The sequence below is a fragment of the Bos indicus x Bos taurus genome, chromosome 18, assembly GCF_003369695.1.
Source record: "Bos indicus x Bos taurus breed Angus x Brahman F1 hybrid chromosome 18, Bos_hybrid_MaternalHap_v2.0, whole genome shotgun sequence".
In the NCBI taxonomy this organism is placed as follows: domain Eukaryota; kingdom Metazoa; phylum Chordata; class Mammalia; order Artiodactyla; family Bovidae; genus Bos; species Bos indicus x Bos taurus.
In genome coordinates this window covers 25,964,530-25,986,678 of record NC_040093.1, presented here as the reverse complement: position 1 = coordinate 25,986,678, position 22,149 = coordinate 25,964,530, and the positions used below count along the sequence as shown (strand labels likewise).

General features: G+C 39.3%; 1 protein-coding gene across 1 annotated transcript in view; it reads left to right on the top strand.

The window, feature by feature from the left end:
• The window catches only part of HYDIN (HYDIN, axonemal central pair apparatus protein), a 347,261-nt gene that overhangs the window by 48,459 nt on the left and 276,653 nt on the right, over positions 1–22,149 (top strand). Inside the window, 2 exon segments of the mRNA XM_027516055.1 lie at positions 5,401–5,600; positions 13,366–13,490. Of these exon segments, the coding sequence (XP_027371856.1) occupies positions 5,401–5,600; positions 13,366–13,490 (325 nt within the window).

The following is a 22,149-nucleotide window of genomic DNA, read 5'->3' as shown; positions in this document are numbered from 1 at the left end:
TCTTTGGAACTCTGCATTCAGATGTTTATATCTTTCCTTTTCTCCTTTGCTTTTCACCTCTCTTCTTTTCACAGCTATTTGTAGGGCCTCCTCAGACAGCCATTTTGCTTTTTTGCATTTCTTTTTCTTGGGGATGGTCTTGATCCCTAATAACCTATAATGGAAAATAACCTGAAAAATAATATATGTGTATATGTATAACTGAATCACCTTGCTATGCACCTGAAATATGCACTTACAATATTTCAATTCAATAAAATCAATTTATTATGAAAAACATAAGTAATCCACTGTGCCCAAAGCTATAAAGAATAGAATAAAGCAAGGATGTGGACTTAGCCTTTGGGTTTGGCAAAGTCATTAGTGACCTCGGTGAGAACAGTTTCTGTGGAATGTTGGGTACAGAAGCCTGATGTGGTGGGTAGAAGAAAGAATGGAAAATGAGGAGGTGGTGATATTGAGTATAATAACACTGTTGAGGAGTTTTGCTATAAAGAGTAATTGGAAAATGGGGCAGTAGCTAGAGGTGGGTGTTGAAATTGAGGGTTGTTTATTTAATATTTAAGGTGAGGCTACTTAAGCATTGTTATAAGCTGATGTTTATATAAGCGATTTAAGCATTGTTATAAGCTGATGTTTATTTAAGCAATTTAAGCGTTGTTATAAGCTGTGAATATTCCGTGAAGAGGGAAAATTGCTGCTTCGGGAAAATCCTGAGGTGAGTAAAAAGGTTGATCTAGTATTCGAGGCAAGAAGTTGGTCTTAGATAAGAACAGGAGTGAAGGCAGAGTATATGGACTTAGATACAGGTAGACTGGTAGATTTAACGTAACTTAGCAAAAAAGCTCAAGAGGATATTAATTACCTTAAATGGATGATTTGTATATGAATCATGAGGTAACCACATTATTGTTATATACTAATGATAAAAGTGATCAAAATAAATTTGAAATTCCTTGGGTGTCTTCACAAGCCAAAGGTCAGAGGTTATTCCCTTTTAATAGATGGAAAAGTGTAGGTGCCCCTAAGAAGCTGAGACCTCAGCTAAATCATATGAAGACTCAAGAGTGATAGAGAATAAGGCTCATGAGACCTGATTAGTCTTGTTTTTAAACTGATTTGGACTTGAGAACTGATTCTTCCCTTTAGAAAGGTGAATTTCAGATAGAGAATATACTATAAAGTAGTTTTAAGTGGATAGGAAATTTATAATGTTTTTCAAGGACAGTGATTATTAGATGTGCTGAGTCCTAATCATACCTGGTTTTACTGTGTTAGTCCTTCCACCTCAAATTTAGGAGTGGAGAAAAGGCAGAAAGAGGATTGCAAGGGCTTAACCACGGGCTGAGCTCACTCTTGAATGCCTGGGGAGTTGTTTGCTGCCGTAGGAGACATCATTTTTCTTTGCCTAAGACATTAAAGGACAGAATTATTGTCACATTTGCTTTCTGTCATGGAGCTAATATAAAATCAAGATTCATTTTTTCCACTTCTCAGAGTCAAATCTGCCACTTCCGTATTCCACTGCATTTTTTTTTTTTTTAAGTTTGGAGGATAGGCATGTTGGAAGAGAGGCTAATGGACAAAAAGCTGGATTGGAAATTTCATCTGGAGACCATTTAGCATTTTTAGGATGTAAAGTAATTCATGACTAAGTCTCTCATAGTAGAGGAGAAAGAGTGAGGAATAAATATTTTGGCTCTGAATGGTGACCTGGTTGCTCTGAATTTAAGTACAGTGGAAGGAAGTACATCAGCTAAAGCAGTTGCTTAGCTTGCAGGCTGACAAATCCTCCCAAGTCACAACACATGGATTAATTTTAAGCCAATAGAGCAATATATAATTGTATATTATATAATCTAATATAGTCATCTTGAATATAGAACTTTAGCGATTAGAATACATTTTTAAGGAGTTGTGTGAAGAATTCCTTCATATTCTTTTATGTGACTTGATTATGAAAAAGTATATAATTCTGATAAAATTTCAAATCTTCCTCATTGGGAAATTTGAAAAGATTTGAACACATCCCTGTGAATATTTCGACTAGCCTCCTACACTATTTTCAGCTGTCTTCAATTCCTTATAGAACAAGACAGAGAATTATGTAAATATAAAAAACATTACTTGAGGATCACCTCTCTTCATGGATTCAGCAGCATCTTTTGTTCTCTCTGTCAAAGCCTCAGTTAATAATATTAAGTTTCCACATATGCCAGCAGCTTCCAGTTTCTAATTCCCAACAAAACCTTTGCTTGCTGGGTTTGATCTCCTAAGAAAAAGTGAAAACAGTACTTATCTCTTTAGGATTCTGATGTAATCAGACTCGACTGTTTCATTGTTGAATTCTGTGGAGTTTTCTAGGATCAAGTATGCTTCATGTGACTTGTACTTCCTTATATCTGAATGGCATAATTTTTGAGCCTGCTATTACTGTGCAGAAACCAAAACCAATGGAAGAACTAAGAGTCCAATTCATGAAATTCATGAAATTTAAATAAATTTCATGAATCCTGCCCACTAATTTTCATGACTTGCTCCTCCCTTAGGACCTTCATGTTTGCAACTCCCCTCACCAGGAGCACTGCATTTCTAGACCTTGCGTGACTGGATGTTTTCTTATTCAGGTCTCCATTCAGAGGTCACGTCCTCAGGGAGGCCTTCTTGGCTGTTCTAACCTAAAGCAGCCCCTTCCTGTATTGTCATTTCACCATTTAACTTTCTTTGAAGTCTGTGTTGTTTTCCAAAATTATCCTGTTCTATCATTATCATCATTAATCACCAGGATTACCATTATTATCCTAACAAGAGTAGAAATTGAGTTTTTCCTACATGCCTTGTGCAAATCATTGTGTTTTATGCAACATTTTTGTAATGACAACTAACATTCATTGAATACTTACTACTCACCAAGCACTAGGCTAAGCATTTATTGTACTAAGCCGGGTCAGTGTCATCTCTTGCTTGGACTGCTGCAGTGGCTTCCTAACTGGCCACCCTTTTTTCATCTTAGCCTCCTTATAGTTCGTTGCCTGCATAGCAGCTAGTCATTCTTCTAAAACAAGTCAGGTGCATCATGATCAGCTTTCAGCATCATTCATGTTTTTGGAGAGGGTAGGGTCAGGTCAGGATGGCAGAGTAGAGGTAGTGAGACCTAATTGTGGTCTAGATATATTTTGAAGGTCAGTCCTATATGTTTACTAAGAAATTGAGAAATAGAGCAATCAAGGATGTCTCATGCCAAGATATTAAATCCAGGCCTCTGGAAGGATGTAGATGCCAGTACCGAGATGGGGAGGCAGTAAAGGGACAGATTTAAAGTGGAAAGAAGGTCATGATCAGGACCTCAGTCAGCATTGTGGAGCTCTTGTGGGCATGAGAAAAGGCTGCTCCTGTAGACTGATCCAGTAGGCACTGCCAGAGTGAACTGGATTTCAGGCCCCATTCTTTCCCTTGGCAGGGTCTCTCTGTGTACAGTTGTAGGCAATGGCATTAGTCAGGGACTTTGCTCTGGGCCATGGTAAGTTTGTAGCCATTGAGATGCTGATTGGGCTGCTGGGTGTGAGTTTGGAGTTCAGGGAGGCAGAGAGACTGCAGATTTAAAGCTGTGTCGTCCATGGGGTCGTGAAGAGTTGGACACGACTGAGTGACTTCACTTTCACTTTTCACTATCATGCATTGGAGAAGGAAATGGCAACCCACTCCCATTCTTGCCTGGAGAATCCCAGGGATGGGGGAGCCTGATGGGCTGCCGTCTATGGGGTCGCACAGAGTTGGACATGACTGAAGTGACTTAGCAGCAGCAGCAGTAGCAGCATGAGACCACTCCTAGCTGTTTTATCTTTATATATTTTTATATATTTGTGTATGTATTACATTGTACATTAGATATGCTTTATTTACTCATTCATTGTCTCCGCCATCACTGTGTAAGCTCGAGGTGATCCATGTTTGTGTTTACTACTCAGTTGTTCACCCAGACCCAGCTCAGTGCCTGGCACCTGAACACTGATTAACATGGTTGGATGAATAGACTAATTGAGAGTACCACTGCTTTCTACTTGTTCTGTGGGTTTCATGAAACTGAGTGCGTGGCCTTAAGGTCTAATTGTCAGTTTGTCAGACATTCCCGTTTTCTGCTCAGTACTTCAAGTCCAAAGAGGTTTGAAAACCCTCACCACTGAAAACCATTTGTTATGTGATTACCAAAAGGAAACTTGAGTTCCAAGAGGCCATAATGCTTAATCAGGATTGTCTTGCAGCCAAAAACACCTGCTAAAATGCTGGGGAAACTTGAAGGAAAATGATCCTGGTTTAGATAGAAAATTCCTTTCACGGTGGTTCTGAGCTTCTGGCCTATTCTTGAGGGGACTGTTAACACTTCGCTTTCACATTTAGGTTTGCTTGTTGGTGAGGGTTTACTTTGAACTTTGGTGCATTGAGGGTAAGAATTCCAATTTTATGAGAGGAGGTAAAGGGTGACTTGATTCAGTACTTCTGTCGCATTTATGCATTTAAACTCAAGACAGGGGAAGATAGATGCCCAAGACCTCAGCATTTTTATTTGGAATGGTCAGTAATGGCTTTGCACATGAGGTGAGGTTTGAAATGGCTCTGTGTTCTTATCTATTGTTGTATAATGACAGACCACTCCCAAATTCAAGTATTAAGGCTCATAAGACTGTTGTTTACCTAAACTTGATGGGACCCACTCATGAGTTGAGTAAGCAACTGCTTAACTTGGCTGGGCTGTCTCACATATCTGGTGCCTCAGTCTGGTCTAGCATGGCCCTGGCTGGGATAACTGGGCTGCCATCTTGCAGTAGGCTAGACCAGACTTACTTACATGGCATGATTTCAAGAGCTAGACCGGAAATGCCCAAAACTTCTTGAGGCTTTAGCCTGGACCTGGCATAGCATACCTTCTACCAAATTCCATTGGTCAGAACACAGTTGAAGAAATAGACTCCACTCATGATGGAGAAGCTGTACAGTCATATTGCAAGAGTATGGTTAGAGACCATTAATTGGAGCTATCAGTCTAATAGATGGCTTGAAGGATCAGTTGGTAGGGTTTAGAAGGAGGACATGAAGTTACTGGTGTGAACCTCCTCTGGTCTGAAGAAGAATGCACCTCAACTATCCTGCATCCCACCTCCCTAATGTCTGAGAAACACAAGAAGTATAAGCTTCTCTATTGGCTTGTAGGTTTTAATTAATCTCATTGAATTTTAATTAATCGCATTGAAAGTACATCTTTCTTGAGAAGGTTTCATAAAATATATACATACACATAGACTACACTGTTTTCCAAGATGCTTGGCATACAGCCATATTTCTTGTAGTTATCTTGATCATGTTGGTGTTTTCACAAGTAATGATTGTCTCCTTCTCTTGTAGGATTATGCCCATATGTTGACCTGTGTTACTGAAAGAGAAAAGTTTATTGTGCCCATCAAAGCTAGAGGTGCACGAGCCATCATAGATTTTCCTGACAAGCTGAATTTTTCCACATGCCCTGTCAAATACAGCACTCAGAAGATCCTGCTGGTACGAAACATTGGCAACAAAGATTCTGTATTTCACATCAAAACTCATAGGTATGCATTCCTTCAGCTCTTGGTTTTAATTGATTCTAGCTAAATCTAGTCCACACATGTAATTTCCCAGAGTAGCAGTCAAGATGCAACTGCTTATTACAATCTTCAGTTGCAAGGATGGGAGACCTCCTTGATATGGGGCGGACTTCCTCTTCATCCCATGAGAAAACCAAAATTCAAGATTACCTATTTGGGTAAGGTGGTTTTCTGAAATTCTGGATAAGAGACTGAGCAATAGAGAGATTGTCTAACTTGCTCAAGAGCACACAGCTTGTAAGTGAAGGTGTTCAATGTTAATCTGATTATTTATTTGGTAGCTACAGTGTAGTAGACAGTGAGACAGTACTAATATGGCCTTCAAGGACCTCTCTTATAAGGCAGGAAAGAACAGTTGTTATGGGACATGAAAATGCTGGCTGATTAGCAGGACCATAATAAGAATGGCCAGCTTGGGAAGACAGGAGACAGAAGGTCAAGTTCTTTTCTATGGCTTTTTGAAAAATAGTGCAGATCCTGGGCTGAATTATGAATTCATTTTCATAAGGGCTTTATCTGTGGAATCCTTTGCTAGTTTAAGGATACATCTCTTCAGAAAGGATTAGCATTTACTTCTGCCTGGTTACCAAAGGTTAGACCACATAGACTGCCTTTCTGGGAATTTCTTGGCTTAGGGTTTCCTGGACTGAGCATGCGTGTCCAAACCCCAAACCTGTAGAAGACACGTGTCCAATATGAATTCCCTAGAGTCCCTCTTTCCCTCCCTCGGAACCAAGATAGACATTTTTCCTTGTGCTAATGTTTTGGTAGCCTTTGACGTTTCTCAGGTTTAAATGGGGATTTTGTTACCAGTCCCCCTGACTTCACCATCCCAAGACCTTTTCTCCTGCTTTAGCAGGGCTGTTAAACCCAGGTTTCAAGGGCTCAGTAGCCTACTGCTCTGGTTCTTATTTTCCTGAGGATTTGAATCCTGTGGATTTGCCTTTTCTTTCTTTCTTTCTTTTTTTACATGCTTAGCTACACATTTACATAAGTTATTTTTTTTTTATCCAGACTTCCTAGGTATTTTCTGGTGGGAGAGTTTTTGGGTTACTTGGTCTGCTATGTTATAAGTAGCAGGGATGCCATAATATATGTTGAGGCACATCCCACAGGAGGGAATTCATGCTTATTCTTACATGTGTCCCAGGAGCATCACTATCTGTAAACCAGTTCATGTAGATTCAAGTTTCTGTCTGGCATCATTTGTTCCTGGCTGAAATCTACTTTAATATTTCTTGTAGCACAAATCTAGTAGATATTCTATCAGTTTTTGTCTACCTGAAGAAAAAGCATAATGTCTTCATTTTTGAAAGGTTTTTTCTCTATAGAGTTGTGAATTCTGTATACATTTGATGAATATAGAATTATATATACATTTTTTTAGTACTGGAAAGATGTCACTTTATTGGCTTTTGGCTTACATTTTTCTAATGAGATTTTAGAGATTTCTAGCTTTGTTCATCTACAGGTCTATAGGTAAAATTATATCTTTTTCTTGGGCTACCGTCAAGATTTCTGAAGATATTTGTTTTTTAGCAGTTTAAATGTGATGAATCTAGGTGTGGATTTTGTTTTTGGTTATTTTTTGTTTTAAGAATTTTATTTTGCTTTTATTTTGTTTTGTTTTTTTTTAATCCTGCATGACATTCTCTGAGCTTCTTGGATCTTTCACTATTTTTGGAAAATATCAGCTATTATCTCTTCAAATATGTCTTTTGCTTTTGCTCTATCCTCTTTCATTATTTCTTCTGCTTGTAGGAATGCTCTGTCTTCCACAGGTGAACTCCTTGGCACATGTCTCATCTTAATTAGGAGCAGGGCATTGCCCATTTTTGTTTGCCTGCAATGTCAGCTCTCTTATGGGTTTGAGAAAAATTGTGATTTTGTGGTTTATCTGTTTTTTTTCATTGTTAGGGTTGGAGAAACACTCTTTCAAGCTTTCTTCCTCCTGGGTGGAAGCAGGACTCTGACCCACTTTAGATAATCAGTCAGCAGAAGCAAAGGAAAAACTCTTGTAAATCAGTGTGTGTTCATATTGTCAAAGTACTTATAAAGCTTTTGTTTGCATTTTGTGATGAGACTCATATTTTGATTGAAGGGAAGGGAGCAAGTTGTTCAACTGGCTCACTGTCACTTAGAAAGAACCAATCTCTTTACATTAAGAAAAAAAGACTGTTCATAACTGCCATCCATAATACACGTTAAAAACTTCCTGTTACATTGATATTGTTCCAGTGAAAGAAAGAATCCACATAAGGTAGAAAAACAAACACAGGCAGCATATCTCCCTGAATTGTTTGGCTGAATCTTCAAAACTACACATAAATGGCAATACATTCATATAAAGTAAAATGAAATCACAGAGTTAATAGTATGAATTTGCAGGAAAAGATCTAAAACTTTTGTATCCATACAACTGAAAGTGAGTCATAATGTAGAAGCACTTCTAAGGTAAAATGTGAGCTAACTCAAGGACTAGCCAGGAATCATAATGACATTAGAAATTCATAGTCCCACATTTTAATTTTACAGATGAAAGAAGTAAGGTCTGAGAAGGAAAATGACTTATTCAAATTCTCCCAGTAAGTTAATAATAAAACTTGGATTAAAAACCAACATGGGCCAGTTCTGGCCTTGTTTACCTTAAGATCCATTCCTCACCCTTCCAGACTTTGCTCAGCATCAGTGTTGGGCTGTGTTAGCCCCCCTAGCCTGCACACCTGCTGGATGCCAGCTGTGTTTGTCCAGGAGGTGGGAACTAGAAGGAGGTTGGAGAGTGGGAAGAAGTCACAGTATTTCTCTTTCTCCCTCTCTGACTTCAGTAGAGTCCCCAGCAAGCAGGTGCATCTCCTCTACCGTTCTAGTTCCTGTCAGACAGACCTGCCATGGTTCTAACTTCCACCCGGTCCCCAGGATCTGCTAACACTTCCTCCTCTCCTTTTGTCTCCAGCCCAGTGATGGAAGTGGCTTACTGCTGTTACCAATCCCTGAGCTAGTTTGCCATCTTAAGTTGGGCTTTTCATAGCTTTCATCTTCTATGTAATCAAATCTTTCAGTTGAATTTCCTGTTCATTTTTGTTTTCCTGTGTAGATTCTGTACCAAATGGTACTTTTATGTTCTTTCCTCTAAATGTGTGTATTCCAACCATAATGTCAATTCTGTGAGTTACTTCCAAATCCTTCCAATAAATCCCCTTTCTGTCTAAGTTAGCCAGAATTGGTTTCTGAGGAATGCAGCTGATTTTGTGGTCACATTGTATTAAATCTGAATGTCTGGGGAGATCCCCTGATGACTATCCTAAAAAACATGTAGGTGATTATGTTGCCCAGGCAGGACTGAGGACCCCTCTTTCATTGACAACATGGTTGTCAACAGACATAGTGGAGCAGTAATAGTTTGGGAAGTCAAAAAGTCTTGCTTCTTTTATGGTCATTATACAGTTAGAAATATCTCTCAGGAAATTGTTTTTAAAAAGCAGATCATATTATTTTCATTGAAATAATAGTTTAATTAATGGCCAAGTTTATAAATAGGTTCATATAAATAACAAAAAATAAAACTCTCTTTATGTGTCTGTTGCTCCCATTAGAATACGAGCTTCTCAAATGCAAGGATTTTATCTCTTTTCATTTGTATGTCCCCAGCATCTAGAAAGTGTCTAGAATAAATAAGTGCTCAATAAATGTTTATAGGATGCCTAACCAACAGTATATCACAACAACAGAGCTACAACTATAAACCTCTACAATAATTTAAAATAAAAAACATGCTCCAAGTACAATAAAAGAGGCATAATGTTTTTTTACACTATAAAAGGAGCCTCAATGTGCTGTAAAATATACAGAGAACACAAACAATAACTTATCAACTTTATTAGAGATTTGACCTAAAACTCTTGTAGGTACCAGAATAACTTTGACTATTAAAGTAGGATTAATTTTGGAAGGTGAAATAGAAAGAATGAAGAAGCAATTTCAAAATCTAAAATCTCAATTTAGGAATCAATTAATAAGATTTTCTAAAGGAAAAAAATACTAATTTTATACTGAGTGTTTAATATAATACAACCAATATTTAGTTTTCTGCTAAAATATTGAATCATTTGGATGGGATCATTTTAGTTCTTACAAGCAGTTCATAGTGAATTGAACAAAAACACAAAATCTTTCTCATGGCTCATGATTTTTCACAAACCTGAATTCCCTCCCTGATCAAGTATGCAGTATTAATGAGGATGTGGTATCAAAACCAGACATTCTGGTAGACAGAGCCAGCCTTATACCCTGGAGGAACAGCACCTTTTACCTCTTTGTAAGATCATTTTCTGGTACTTGGTATTCTCTAGCCTTTTCAGACTGTCTGCCTTTAGTAAAATGAAGTACAGAATCAAATTATAGACATGTTTGAGCACCAGAACTTAACACACTCTCTCCAATTAATGTCTGATTTATTGAGGAAGCTTAGGCAGCTCTAAGTAGCGATGGCTCTCCCAGGTGACTTTCTAACCACTGAAGAAATTTAGTGTAATATAAGCCCAACAATTAGCACAAAAAGGAAGAAACTGTTACCACTCTTTAGAATTAGAATTTCTAGAGGTCCTAAGAAGAGTCCCTTTGTCCACAGAAAATTAACTTAGGTTCTGTAATGTAATACTAATTCATTCCAGAACTGTTATTTTGCTACTGAGAAATGATTGAAAAGAAAATGAAAACACAGTGTAGGAAGAAAAATATTAGGAACTAGGGAAGCAGAGATAGAAGAAAATACTACAGTGTTTTTCTCAAAGCCAGGAAGCTGGGGCCAGTTCTTGATTCTTTCTGAGCCTTTAAGAAAGGAAAGAACTTTAAAGACAGTAAGACTCGCCTTCATCTCCCATCAAGTAGAAATTCTTGAGATACCAGAAGTCTGCTCCTTCTGTATTCCACCAAAATGGTAGAAAGATTAAGTAAAAATTAGATATATTTTAAATTTCCCTTTAAAAGTTGATTATAATTCAATTCAACATGTTTTGAGAGGCTCTTATGAGTGAATAGCTGTGCATGGGCTGGTGAGAGACACAAAGATAAATCTAACCAGGTGGTTTCCACGTTCAGGGATAGTTTGGGGAGATAGGGAGAACTTGAACTTGATGGCAGGCTTCCATCCCTGCTGTACCACTCACTAGTTGGGTAGCTTTGGGCCAGTTGCATGTGCTTTTAGAGCAAACATTTCTCATGTCTAAAATGCAAATAACAGGACCTGCTTTCTCAAGGTTTTTGAGGACTAAAAGAATTGACGTATATGAAATGCCTACTGTAGTATCCAGCGTAGAGTACATGCTCTTGAAATTTTGTTTGCTTTCTCTTTCCTTTCAAAAGTCTCTAGCTATTGAGAGAGACAGGCATGAAAACTTATTATAGTACAAAGTAAAAAGTAAAAATAAAGTTACAGCTTCCCCTGAGAGGAAGGAGACTTTATTAATAAGAGGAAGAATCTGAAAAGATTCAATTTAAGAGGTAACAGAGTGTGGGCTCTGATGGGTGACTTTGGAAAGGAGTATGATGGGGAAAACAGTGAATGTTCTTACACAACTCAAGCAGTTCTGGAATGTGTAGGTAGGTGTAGACAGTGTAGGCACTGTCTGGCTGGAAGGAAGAGGAGATGCAGTGCTAGGGAAGGTTATGGGTGAAGAGACTAAAGCCCTCCCATCCTGTGCGCCCCAGCCTGATGTGAAATGTGACAGGTATACAGGACATTTGGACAGATGTATCTTTTTGATGCGGAGAAGGCAATGGCACCCCACTCCAGTACTCTTGCCTGGAGAATCCCATGGACGGAGGAGCCTGGTAGGCTACAGTCCATGGGGTCGCTAAGAGTCGGACACGACTGAGCGACTTCACTTTCATTTTTCACTTTCATGCATTGGAGAAGGAAATGGCAACCCACTCCAGTATTCTTGTCTGGAGAATCCCAGGGACAGAGGAGCCTGTTGGGCTGCCATCTATGGGGTCGCACAGAGTCGGACACGACTGACGTGACTTAGCAGCAGCAGTAGCATCTGTTTCATGAGAAAGCCAAAACTGGTTGGAAACAGATTTCTTGGGACTTTAAATGTCCCAAGACTTTAAAGTTGAGTTGAGTAACTTACCCAAACTCATGACTGATGAGTAAACTCATGACTCATGAGTTTGGGTAAGTTGAGTAACTTACCCAAACTCATGACTGATCTGGGTTTTGAATTTATTCAGTTGACTCCAGGCTAGTAAAACTACTACCTTATGGTGCCCCTACAGCAGTGCCTGGAGCTCATCGGAGGAGGATTGGTGCTGAAGGTACAGGAAAAGGACAGATAAAGGAATGGGAAATTAGTGAAAGAAAAGGGCAATCCAAGTAGAGAACACCAGAGAAAATTAACAGTTGTCCATGGTAGGAAGCACTTGAGATCTGCAGTGATAATCTGAGGTACCACCAAGTGCTACCCAGACTGTAAGCTCCATACCCTCAAAGAAGAAAGGTCAGGTTTTCTGAAATTAAGTTCATTATCTAAGGGAAGATTTTAAGGAATGAAGACTCTAAAAATGCTTGCATTGAAGTAAATAATCAGAAACAGCTTAGCCTGCCAGATACATTGTCCAGCACATTACTTTGAAAAACAAGCAATTTAAAGAAGTGAAATGGACCATGGAAAGAATTAAATGGGCTGGGTTTCCTGTTTAAAAGGAGGAGCTCTGTAAGTTATTTAAGGTACATCACGATCAGATCCATCTTCTCTCACTGCTCCTTTCCAGGGCAATTAAACTCAATTATTTCCTGTTCCCAGATCTACCCTGCCTCCTCATAAGGTCTCCTTGCCTAAATTCTATTTTCAAGAGACAGATGTCCCCTTTCCAAATGCTCTCCATCCTTTTCCAGCTTACTCTCATCCAGGAGGCTGACCTGTTTGAGAGGTCAGTAGGCTCCTATGCCTTTGGCTTTTGGTTGGGGTCAGTCAGTGGGAGCCCCAGCAGGCAATCAGACAAAGGATATGAGGTCAAGACACTTTTCACCCTAGAGTCTTACGTGTGAGGCCCCCTGGAATGACTGTAACTCTTGACTAAAGCCCTTGGAGCCTTCTCATAGGCCACTGGTGGGTTTCCAAAACCACTCCTCCTTCTTGGCTCTTTGGGTATTTATGCTCTTTGGTAAGCGTTCTACTGTTAATAATCCTGGGTGATCGCATCGTCTCTTGTAGTTTCCCTATATCCCTTCACCCTTTTATTATAAATAGACCCTTTGTTAAACTGCACTCATCTCACCCTCATGCAATTGTGTGATCACTTTCCTTTTGAGACTTTGATATGGTTTTTCCATTGTGACACCTTCTCTTCTCTGAACTCTTCCCAAAACTTGGTTTTTATCTCTTTGAAGGTACTGTTCTTTTGCAAATTACAGTATTTGCATACATGTTATAAGTCCATCCTTCACTGGAATCAGTCAGTGAATGTTCAAAGAATGGCTAAATGGCAAGGATACAAACAAGACTATTATGCACCATTTAAGTTTTTCTTACATTTGTTGTTCTATATCTGTTATTTTAATATTAATATAAAGTTTTTCCACATTAAGGAGAAAGTATAATTCTGAATCACTGAATTGTGGTGTAGGGTGTGCTCTGTCTGCAGACCTGGAACTCATGTTTCCTCTCCCCTTCCCCTCACACTAGTCAGCAGTGTGTTCTGATGGTGTGTGTCTCCTCGTGTGTTGCAGGCCCTTCTCTGTAGAGCCATCTGTTGGAACTCTTAATGTAGGAGAGTCCATGCAACTGGAAGTGGATTTTGAACCACAGACTGTGGGCAATCACAGTGAAAGACTTATTGTGCATTACGACACAGGTATGCATTATTCTTTGGTAAAAGTTCTACACGTTATGAAAGGTTGGATGGAAAACATGATTAAGCAAAATAGGAAATGGTTATTTTGAATGCATTAGATTAAAGCTAAGACCCACAAGGGAAGAGCTAAAGAGTAAATGCCTCCAGCAGAAATAATAAATATATTATAATATATTTATTATATATAAATATATATATAAATATAAATTATATATTTATTAAATATAAATCTCACCTACCAATTTCTCCAGTGCTTGAAAGCCTGAGAAATACAGGGCTCAGAAGGAAGGGAAGGAAACAGTTACCCAGAAGTTACACTGGTAGACTGAGGTTATTTATATGTAAATGCAAACTTGAAGTTAACTTAATATTCCTTGGGCTTTCAGTTTACTGCTGCCTTTGTCTAACATTTAAGAAATATAAACTCCAGTTCAAAATGTTCTTCTGCGTGCCCTCTAGTCTGTGTAAGATTTGGTTATTTAATCCTTAGAATATGCAAATATCTTACTTAGCATCTTACTTAAATCTGGGGCTTTGTTGCTGCTAGCATTTTCTTAGAGGCCCTGCCCTGCATAATAATGAATATTCACTTACTACTTTTGCAGCTATTTGCTCTGTGGTCATGTAGATTGCATGTACATTATGCCAGTCTCCAAAACTGGTTTGCAAATTAATATATGTTATCTTGTTGTTGTTGTTCAGTTGCTAAGTTGCATCTGACTCTTTTGTGACCCCATGGACTGTAGCCCACCAGGCTCCTCTGTCCTACTATTTATTATTTCATGATTTTTCTCACTTTTTCTCATTTCTTCTTTACCCATTTATGTTGATTGACCCAGATTGTCTGCATCAGAAGGGCATTGTAGGGAGAAAACAGTGCACAGTCAGGGAAAAATCAGCAAATAACATCTAGGTCACAGTTCAGAATTGCTGGCTTTGTGGACGTGTGTCTGAGCAGGACCAATCAAGCCCTTGCTTAAGGACCTGTGAGTAAGTGGTTCTGGCTCCACAAAGCCCAACATAACAGCAACTCATAATCAGTGGCACAGTCTATATTTATCTTTAAGGAGTGGCGGCTGCGCTTTGCTGGAGCAGCCGTGAAGAGATACCCCATGTCCAAGGTAAGAGAAACCCAAGTAAGACAGTAGGTGCTTAGAGAGGGCATCAGAGGGCAGACAGACTGAAACCACAATCACAGACAAGTAGCCAATCTGATCACACGGACCACAGCCTTGTCTAACTCAATGAAACTAATCCATGCCGTGTGGGGCCACCCAAGACGGCCGGGTCATGGTGGAGAGGTCTGACAGAATGTGGTCCACTGGAGAAGGGAATGGCAAACCACTTCAGTATTCTTGCCTCGAGAACCCCATGAACAGTATGAAAAGGCAAAAAGATAGGACACTGAAAGATGAATTCCCCTGGTCAGTAGGTGACCAATATGCTACTGGAGATCAGTGGAGAAATAACTCCAGAAAGAATGAAGGGATGGACCCAAAGCAAAAACAACACCCAGTTGCAGATGGGACTGGTGATACAGGCAAGATTTGACGCTGTAAACAGCAATATTGCATAGGAACCTGGAATATTAGATCCATGAATCAAGGCAAATTGGAAGTCGTCAAACAGGAGATGGCAAGAGTGAACATCAACATTCTAGGAATCAGTGAATTAAGATGGACTGGAATGGGTGAATTTAACTCAGATGACCATTATATCTACTACTGTAGGCAGGAATCCCTTAGAAGAAATGGAGTAGCCATCATAGTCAACAGAAAAGTCCTAAATGCAGTACTTGGATGCAATCTCAAAAACGACAGAATGATCTCTGTTTCCAAGGCAAACCATTCAATATCACGGTAATCCAAATCTATGCCCCAACCAGTAACACTGAAGAAGCTGAAGTTAAACGGTTGTAAAAGACCTACAAGACCTTCTAGAACTAACACCCATAAAGGATGTCCTTTTCATTATAGGGGACTGGAATGCAAAAGTAGGAAGTCAAGAAACACCTGGAGTAACAGGCAAATTTGGCCTTAGAGTACAGAATGAAGCAGGGCAAAGGCTAACAGAGTTCTGCCAAGAGAACGCACTGGTCATAGCAAACACTCTCTTCCAACAACACAAGAGAAGACTCTACACATGGACATCACCAGATGGTCGACACCGAGATCAGATTGATTATATTCTTTGCAGCCAAAGATGGAGAAGCTCTATACACTCAGCAAAAACAAGACCAGGAGCTGACTGTGGCTCAGATCATGAACTCCTTATTGCCAAATTCAGACTTAAAATGAAGAAAGTGGAGAAAAACACTAGACCACTCTGGTGTTGGAGAAGACTCTTGAGAGTCCCTTGGACTACAAGGAGATCCAAGCAGTCCATCCTAAAGGAAATCAGTCCTGGGTGTTCATTGGAAGGACTGATTGTTGAAGCTGAAACTCCAATACTTTGGCCACCTGATGCGAAGAGCTGACTCATTGGAAAAAACCCTGATGCTGGGAAACTTTGAGGGCAGGAGGAGAAGGAGACGACAGAGGATGAGATGGTTGGATGGCATCACTGACACAATGGACATGGGTTTGGGTAGACTCCGGGAGTTGGTGATGGACAGGGAGGCCTGGCATGCTGTGGTTCATGGGGTCGCAAAGAGTCGGACACGACTGAGTTGAACTGAACTGTGTCCACACTTCACTGCCTGCTAGCAAGACAGGTCTAGCCTGGACTTAGCTTAAGCAGAAGGGGGAAGTTTCAGCCCTGGTAGCCCAAGGGGGGAAGATTAAAAGCAGAGTACATAAACCGTCATGGATGTCAGTTTTTCAAAGTAGTGCCATTTTAGTCTCCCACTGACAAAGCATGGGAGTTCCATTTGCTTCACACCCTTGCCTGCCCACAGTGTTGTATCGTTCATTTTAGGCATACTGGATATATAAAGTGATATATTCGAGTGGTTTTAGTTTTTATTTCTCTAATGATTAATGATGTTGGGCACCTTTTCATGTGCTTGCTGGCTTTTAATTTATCTTTTAAAATTAAGTTTCAAGTCTTTTCCTCATTTTTTATTGTTTTTCCTTTTATCATTAATTTGTAAGAGTATTTTACAACTTATTATTCTGAATACTAGTCATCTGTCAAGTATATGTATTGTTAATCTTCTGTTCCATTCTGTAGATTGCCTTTTCATTTCCCTAATGATATTTCTTGACAAGCTGACATTTTTAATTTTGATGATTATAATCTCTATTATAATTTTTTTTTCTGTTAAGATTAATGCTTTTTGCCTTCTTGCCAAGAAATCGCTACCTTTTCCAGGATCATGAATATGTTCTCTTATGTCTACTTTTATAAGGGCAGTAGTTTTAGCTACTTTGTTTAAGTTAATGGTTTATCCTTTATTTCATTTTTGCATAGGTGTCAGGTGCGGATCATGCTTCTTTATTTTTACCCTGTGGGTTATTAGCCGATCTCCTTTCTATTATTCTGGAATTCCACAACTACTTATTACTTATACTTACTACTATATTATTCTCTTATATATTCTACTATTTGTCTATTATTTATCCCTTTTTTTTGTATTTTATGTTTCCCATTTTCTTGTGGACTTCTCTGAATGCTTCCTATGCATTGTCCCATTCAGTAATTTCTTCTTCAGTGAATACTCATCTGCTGAATTTTAATTTTTCAATTATTTATAATTATTTTAAATTCTGAAAGTTTATTTGGTTCTGTCAAATCTGATTGCTCTCTACCCTTATTTTTCATGTTTCCCTTTTATTTCTTTAATATAGTAAATATAGTTATATTTTATATTTAGTAATTCAGCATACTAAGTCTGCTCATCTATTTATTTATTTGTTTATTTTGTTGTTTACTGTTTCTTATGGTTTTCCATAATGGTATCTGGTAGAGGAGGAAAAATGTCTTTTATCCTCTGTTTTGTTTTTTAAGATGTGGCCCCTGTAACAAAGGACAGATTAACAAGAGAAGAACATAAAAATGTTTTTAATATAAGTTTTATGTGATATGTGAGCAGCTGGTAAAGAATTCACCTGCAATGAGGGAGACCAGGGTTCGATCCCTGATTTGGGAACATCCCCTGGAGAAGGGAAAGGCCACCACTCCAGTATACTGGCCTAGAGAGTTCCATGGACTGTATATGTATATCCATGGGGTTGCAAAGAGTCGGACACAACTCAGCAACTTTCACTTGCAACCTACTTGAGCCTTCATGAAGAAATGATCTGAAGAAGTAGTAAAATCTGAATTTCTTTATGCTAGGTTTGCCCTTGAGGGCGGAAAGTTGTGGGAAAATGTGATAGGACCAAACAGCGTTTGAACTAAGCATAGTAAATTGAGGGAGACAGTAAGGCCTGCTGATTCAGATTCCTCTTGGTATCCTTCTGTATTTGAAGGTAAACATACTTCTTTCTACCTGGTATTGAAAGGCACCTCTCACATAGGGGATCTTATTATCTGCTTCAGGGGAGGTTAACAAAGTCCCTCTTGCACCTGCCATTTCTTATATTCCTTCAATTTGATATATTTAATGTCAAGGTGCCTTGTTCTGTGGTAGTATGTTATGGATCTCATATCTTATGCATCTTTGTGTTTTATAATTTTTGGATTTAGCATCATCACTTTGGGCAGGTCCTGGACTTTATGTCCTGTCCTAGACATCCAATGTGATAGTTAAAAACAGAAGTTCAGTTCAGTTCAGTTCAGTTGCTCAGTCGTGTCTGACTCTTTATGACCCCATGAATCGCAGCATGCCAGGCCTCCCTGTCCATCACCATCTCCCGGAGTTCACCGAAGCTCATGTGCATCGAGTCGGTGACGCCATCCAGCCATCTCATCCTCTGTCATCTCCTTCTCCTCCTGCCCCCAATCCCTCCCAGCATCAGGGGCTTTTCCAATGAGTCAACTCTTCGCATGAGGTGGTCAAAGTATTGGAGTTTCAGCCTTAGCATCAGTCCTTCCAATGAACACCCAGGACTGATCTCCTTTAGGATGGACTGGTTGGATCTCCTTGCAGTCCAAGGGACTTGCAAGAGTCTTCCCCAGCACCATAGTTCAAAAGCATCAATTCTTTGGTGCTCAGCTTTCTTCACAGTCCAACTCTCACATTCATACATGACTACTGGAAAAACCATAGCCTTGACTAGATGGACCTTTGTTGGCAAAGTAATATCTCTGCTTTTCAATATGCTGTCGAGGTTGGTCATAACTTTCCTTCCAAGGAGTAAGCGTCTTTTAATTTCATGGCTGCAATCAGCATCTGTAGTGATTTTGGAGCCCCCCCAAAATAAAATGTGCCTATCTGAGATTATTGATATTTCTCCCAGCAATCTTGATTCCAGCTTGTGCTTCTTCCAGCCCAGCATTTCTCATGATGTACTCTGCTGCTGCTGCTGCTGCTAAGTCACTTCAGTCGTATCCGACTCTGTGCGACCCCATAGACGGCAGCCCACCAGGCTCCCCCGTCCGTGGGATTCTCCAGGCAAGAACACTGGAGTGGGTTGCACTTTCCTTCTCCAATGCGTGAAAGTGAAAAGTGAAAGTGAAGTCGCTCAGTCGTGTCTGACCCTTAGCGACCCCATGGACTGCAGCCTACCAGGCTCCTCCATCCATGGGATTTTCCAGGCAAGAGTACTGGAGTGGGTTGCCATTGCCTTCTCCAGATGTACTCTGCATATAAGTTAAATAAGCAGGGTGACAATATACAGCCTTAATGTACTCCTTTTCCTATTTGGAACCAGTCTGTTTTTCCATGTCCAGTTCTAACTGTTGCTTTCTGACCTGCATACAGGTTTCTCAAGAGGCAGGTCAGGTGGTCTGGTATTCCCATCTCTTTCAGAATTTCCCACAGTTTATTGTGATCCACACAGTCAAAGCCAAACAGAAGTTCACAGGATAACAAAGGCTGGTAGGGCAAAAGACAGCCTTGGCACTAGAATATTTCCTGATAGTCTTCATTTTGCTTTAATGTTCTTATTTTCCTATCAGGTTAGTGATCAATTTTAAAGTAGTTTGAAAAATGTTTTATTGAGTATTTTAGTTATTTCAATCTCTAGTTTAATATGTTGCTTAAAACTGACTCTCATGTATGTCTTTTTTCACATTATAAGCAGCTGTATTTATGCAGTAGTTAGATTGCCCATACATCATCAGTAGAATCAAAACTTGACAGAAGACTTCAGTGAGAATCTAATCTAGTCCCTAGCTTTGTTTGCACATAGAATACTGACATCCTAAGAAATTAAGTGGCTTGCCTGTAGCTCATATAAGTAGTCAGAAGCACAGTTAGAACCCAAACTCAGACTCTCAACTCTCTCGCAGTGCTTTTTCCTCCATAGTGGATCATCTCCCTAATCTCTTATCTACATACACACTGTTACTCCCTTAATCTGTTGACTTTAAAATGGAGCTATCTGTACATTCTCCTAGCAGCCCTCAGTCTGGGTTTTACTTTTATGCAAGTATTTGGATTGACACACATACTTACATTTATAGTCCCTTGCTAAAGAAAGTGAATATTTGTATATTAAAATTTAGTCATGCATAGGAAAGTTGATTTCTGTACACTGAGGTTCTGGTGTCAGCTTTGATTTTTGAATAAAGTCATTTTCTAAAGATTGCAGACAGAGATAAACTGTCTTGTAGCATTTTCCTTACATGAAAAGAACTGCTGTTAAGAATATGCTTTCATCTTTATTGTGGGTTATCAATGACCAGGACTTATAACCTTTCATTAGTGAAAAACAGTAATGACTACCTAAACACAATTAATCACAGAGCTTTTCCAAGCAGCCTTGATCACATTGGCTTGTCATCTCACTAAATAAGCATCTGATTGAATTTTCTGCAGCTGTTTGAAGTATGAATTGATTTGAGGAGGGAAATTTAGCATCATTTTTTTCTTCATACTTCTTCAAACAATGTTCCAGAAGGAGAAGCAGTGATACTCCTCAGCAGGAAGTACTCAGTCACTTTTCTAACAGTTGTGTTTATGCCCTTCCATTGCTGGTCCTCCACTGGGTTTAATTATCGATTAAATACAGCTAGGACATGTTGTTTTCTTGACATCTAGAGCTTGAACCAGTGCTCTAGCAATTATGGCGGCCAAGTGTAAATTTCACCAATATCTAATATTTTACTCATTATCATTTTCCTGAATCATATCTCTCCCCTCCTTTCCTCCTGTGCATGCCCTTCCATAGTGAAATCAAGTTTGTTCAAGCAATTGATTGTACCCCAGGGGTGATTTAGTTATATTTTTATTATAGTCAAAAACTAAGAAAGAAATGAAGTAACTTGATGGTTTTTACAAACTACAAACCTCCAGAAGAGATTAGGCGTACAGTTTCTCAAGGCTACATTAATAACAGTGAAACAGAACAAAAACCAAACTAAAACAAAACCAGAACAACTAGTAAATCAATTCTATCATTTGATTAAAACTGAGAGGTGAAAATGTGGACTATTGGGAGACAAATAGCTGCAGTAGGAAGTGGCAACCCAGTCCAGTATTCTTGCCTGGAAAATTCATGGACAGAAAGGCCTCGAGGGCTATAGTCCACGGGCTTGCAAAGAGTCGGACCCAATTGAGCATGCATGCACACATGCACAGAAGGCAAAGAAATAATTGCTTAACTTTCACACTTTTCAACTGGGTATTGAGAAACTTTATATAATCTAAGGGTTCAAAGAAATATCAGTATTCAGAATAGGCTTAAAAAAGACATAGGTTCTAAGATTTTGGTTACTTGAATGAGCGTTAGAAGTAGGAGCATAGCAGTGTTTTTTTCTTTAATGCCTGGTAATGTTGCTATAACTTAGAGCTGACATTAGGCATAAATAGGAAACAGAGCTAATGCACTTATTCAGCATTTTTGAAAATGTTATGTCTTTTATTAAAGTAGAGATAGTTCAAGATCAGAAGTTGGCAAATAGGCTCTTTTCCCCAAAGGTGTGATGATGTATTATTAAATATATAAGCAATCATAATATTAATACTTCACAGAGCAGCTTTATGGTCAGTTATATATTTTACTCTAATAAACCATGAAGAAATTATTTTTTTCCTCCTAAAAGCTAATAAATGAGTACCAAATTATGATACAGTAATTGAGTGTGATATGCTGTCTTGCAGTTAAAACTGCTAAATAATATACATCTGAATATAACTGTTGCAGGAAGGGGGACCCCTTCCAGGGCCCGAAACTGGGCTCTTGTCTAACACTCAGAAATGAATTGTCCAAGGAGACACATGTGCTGACAAAGCAAGAGATTTTATTGGGAAAGGGCACCCATGTGGAGAGCAGTAGGGTAAGGGAACCCAGGAGAACTGCTCTGCCGCGTGGCTCGCAGTCTCGGGTTTTATGGTGATGTTCTAGATTCCGGGTAGTCTTTGGCCAATCATTCTAATTCAGAGTCTTTCCTGGTGGCGCGCGCATCGCTCAGCCAAGATGGATGCTAGCGAGAGGGATTCTGGGAAGTGGACGGACACGCGGTGTCTCCTTTTGACCTTTCCCGAACTCTTCCAGTTGGTGGTGGCTTATTAGTTCCATATTCCTTATCAGGATCTCCTGTCATAAAACAACTCATGCAAATGGTTACTATGGTGCCTGGGCAAGGTGGGCAGTTTCAATCAGTGTGCTTC